Source organism: Empidonax traillii, unplaced genomic scaffold, assembly GCF_003031625.1.
Source record: "Empidonax traillii isolate 1590-97213 ecotype Southwest subspecies unplaced genomic scaffold, ASM303162v1 scaffold166:size2381449, whole genome shotgun sequence".
Lineage (NCBI taxonomy): Eukaryota > Metazoa > Chordata > Aves > Passeriformes > Tyrannidae > Empidonax > Empidonax traillii.
In genome coordinates this window covers 1,513,976-1,516,923 of record NW_020955359.1, presented here as the reverse complement: position 1 = coordinate 1,516,923, position 2,948 = coordinate 1,513,976, and the positions used below count along the sequence as shown (strand labels likewise).

Here is a 2,948-nt window from a genome sequence, read left to right as displayed (position 1 = left end):
AAAAAAAAAAAAAAAAAAAAAAAAAAAAAAAAAAAAAAAAAAAAAAAAAAAAAAAAAAAAAAAAAAAAAAAAAAAAAAAAAAAAAAAAAAAAAAAAAAAAAAAAAAAAAAAAAAAAAAAAAGTACAAAAACTGTGAAACAGAAAATATAATAATATGTGGTCCAACACGCAGAACATAGTGGCAATAATCAAAAGAACAGATTTTGTGGTATAACTAGAACAGTAGCTGGTATTGGGAATGGAGTTTCACAGCCAGTCTGAGGTTTTTTACCAAGCCACGGTCACTGCAAGCACCTTCTTCCACTGGGCACGTTAATGTTTCCCTTTGAAGTGTGTGTCTGTTCTCTAAAGGCAGCAAAAGCTGTCCTGTGTAAGAGCTTTCAGGAATTAAAAAGTCCAAAATAAATTTGATAGCTCTCTATCTAGGCCTGTTTCAGAGTTTTTGGCTCTGTATGCCCAGACCTATGCAGCTAAATCCCAACCAGCCCAAGCTTTGTGTCAGTCTCCTAAAGCTGCTCGAAATGGTATCGTTCATAGATTTTGTGCAATAATTTACTAGTCCTAAAGTATTTTGATTTGTTATTTGTGCAAGAAACTGAAATATAAGGTTAGCTATCAATAAAGAAGATTGTTGGGTTGGCATTTTTTTCTGTTGTTGCAGTTTTTCAGGAATAAAACTGACCTAATATTAGGAAAATAACTTTAATGTTTGGAAGACAAGGGGACAAAAGTGTATTCCTAATATTAGGCCACACAGTAGTCTAGCATGACTCTTGGTAATCACCAATCTTTGTAAATATGATAAAGGTAGGTATCGTAGAGGCTATTTGAACTTATTCTTTACAACCCTGAGGATATATTGTGGGTCTTTATTTCTGCCTTTTGGAACGTTCCTTGTGTCCCATCAAGTAATTTTTGGCACAAGATCCGAGTTTAACATAAAGCATATATTTGCACACTTGTTTATTGATGGGTTTGTATTGTAGATACAATCTTTAAGGTCAGAAAAAGCTGTCCTATGTAAGGGCTTTCAAAAATTAAATATTCCAGTAACTAGTTTGTAGAAATACTTGACTAGAGAAATACTAGCATTAGAAATAATATGACAACATTAATGAAAGCTCAGTGGAAGATCTATAAGGACAATATACTACCTCCTCCACTGACTGCAAGTATTAAGATTAATCACTATACTGGAATAACTCATTTATTATTACACAGTAAAAATATGCTACTCTCATAGTCATCCAACACCCAGAACATAGTTGCAATAATCAAAAGATTTTGTGGTAACTAGAACAGTCGCTCGTTCTTCAGTAGCTGGTAATGGAAATGAAGTCTCACAGCCAGTCTGAGGTTTCACCAAGCCACAGTCACTGCAAGTGCATTCTTCCACTGAATACATTAATGTTTCACTTTGAAGTGTGTGTCTAATTTCTTCTGTATTCACACTGCTGTCAGTATTAGCCTTGAGAACATTATTCAGCTCCACAGAGGAGTCTGTAAATATATGGAAGTTAATTTAGAAGATACATCATGCTATACCAAACATACAGTTATTAAAGATCCAAATTTCATTGTGTTCCAGCTATCTTCTAGCCTTAGTGAAAGTTTTAAGAAATAGTGAAAGTTTTAAGATGTAGTTATATATGATGATCTTTTGTTCTGTGAAAATATAACTGCTATTCTTCAAGCACTGAAGTAATCAAACATATATTTTCTAATAAGTTATTATTTATTGTGTGAAAACTCACAAATATAGTATTTGTAAAATGTAAAAATAGATTAAATTTTTTTAATTGAATGTCACAAAAAATATACCACATAGGCTTCTCATACACTGCAATACTAAATTATAAGATGAAAAGCTAATACTGAATGTGTATCCTCTACCTGTGTAGAATTCCTTTTGCATTCAACGAGAAGAGCCCTTAAAAAGATTTTTTGCTATTGAGGGTTCATAAATGATTTCTCAAACACCAGTAAGTAAGCCAGGTATGAATATACAACCATACAATCCTGGCAGGATCTGGAACCAACAAAGAGAGATTCCTGCTTTTGCAAGTCACCATCTGGATATTTTATTGCCTAATAACTTTGGAGACTATTTGAGGAAGACAAAACAATCCAACAAAGTAAATCACCCCAATCTGGAACATAAATGATATGCAAAATTTGTACATGGTAAGAGAGCTAAAATGTACAGTGATCTCCAATTATTTATAAAGAATCTTATTTATTCACCTGTGTTTTCCAGTTTTTCTTTTAATTGCTTGAGGCGCTTCCTTTTAAACAGGACCAATAAGGTGAGCAGAGTGAGCATTAAAATTACTCCCAAACCCAAACAAATCCAAAGAATTCCACTTGAATCGGTACCTTATGAAATAAAAGAGATGCGTTAAATTAATCATTAACAATAACTAATGTACAGTAAACATGTCCAGCGCATAAAAGCTCAGTGTCAAATACAACCCAGGACTGCCCAGCACAGCCACAGGACTTTCAGCAAAGCACTTACGCTGCTCACAGGAGTTCTCACACGAAGGCGGTGGCGAACTGGAACATCGGAGATGACAAGGCGTACAAGAGAGCAGCAAATGATCAAAGTATTCATTTTGGGGGCAGGGTGCCATCAGGGGCAGTAATTATGGAAGTGCAAAGCCACAGAAGTTGTAAAAGAGTGAGGATCATCTAGGACTTCTCAGTTCTCAGTTTGAGCAACTCGAAGAGCAGCTAGCAATAATGGACTTCCATCACATCCCCATGACATAGTATCACGTTACAGAGAAAGGATTTAACTCTGAGGTCCCCAAGGAATTACTGTTCCTTTTTTGGCAATTCACAATTGTAGAAAAACTGAGCAGCTGCACCAATTTTGTCTGAAACAGAAAATACTTATTTATAGAAGGCATTTCTTGGACAGGTGCTAAACATTACAAACCCTAAGA

General features: G+C 34.5%; 1 protein-coding gene across 1 annotated transcript; it reads right to left on the bottom strand.

Moving 5' to 3' along the window:
• Nucleotides 1-1,065: 1,065 nt before the first annotated feature.
• LOC114058248 (tumor necrosis factor receptor superfamily member 17-like) lies at nt 1,066-2,936 on the bottom strand. The gene is made up of 3 exons (XM_027885415.1): nt 2,519-2,936; nt 2,245-2,376; nt 1,066-1,500 (listed from the first exon to the last, which is right to left on the bottom strand). Exons 1-3 carry the CDS (start codon nt 2,631-2,633, stop codon nt 1,244-1,246), a joined length of 504 nt encoding a protein of 167 aa, XP_027741216.1. The 5' UTR covers nt 2,634-2,936; the 3' UTR covers nt 1,066-1,243.
• Nucleotides 2,937-2,948: the final 12 nt, after the last annotated feature.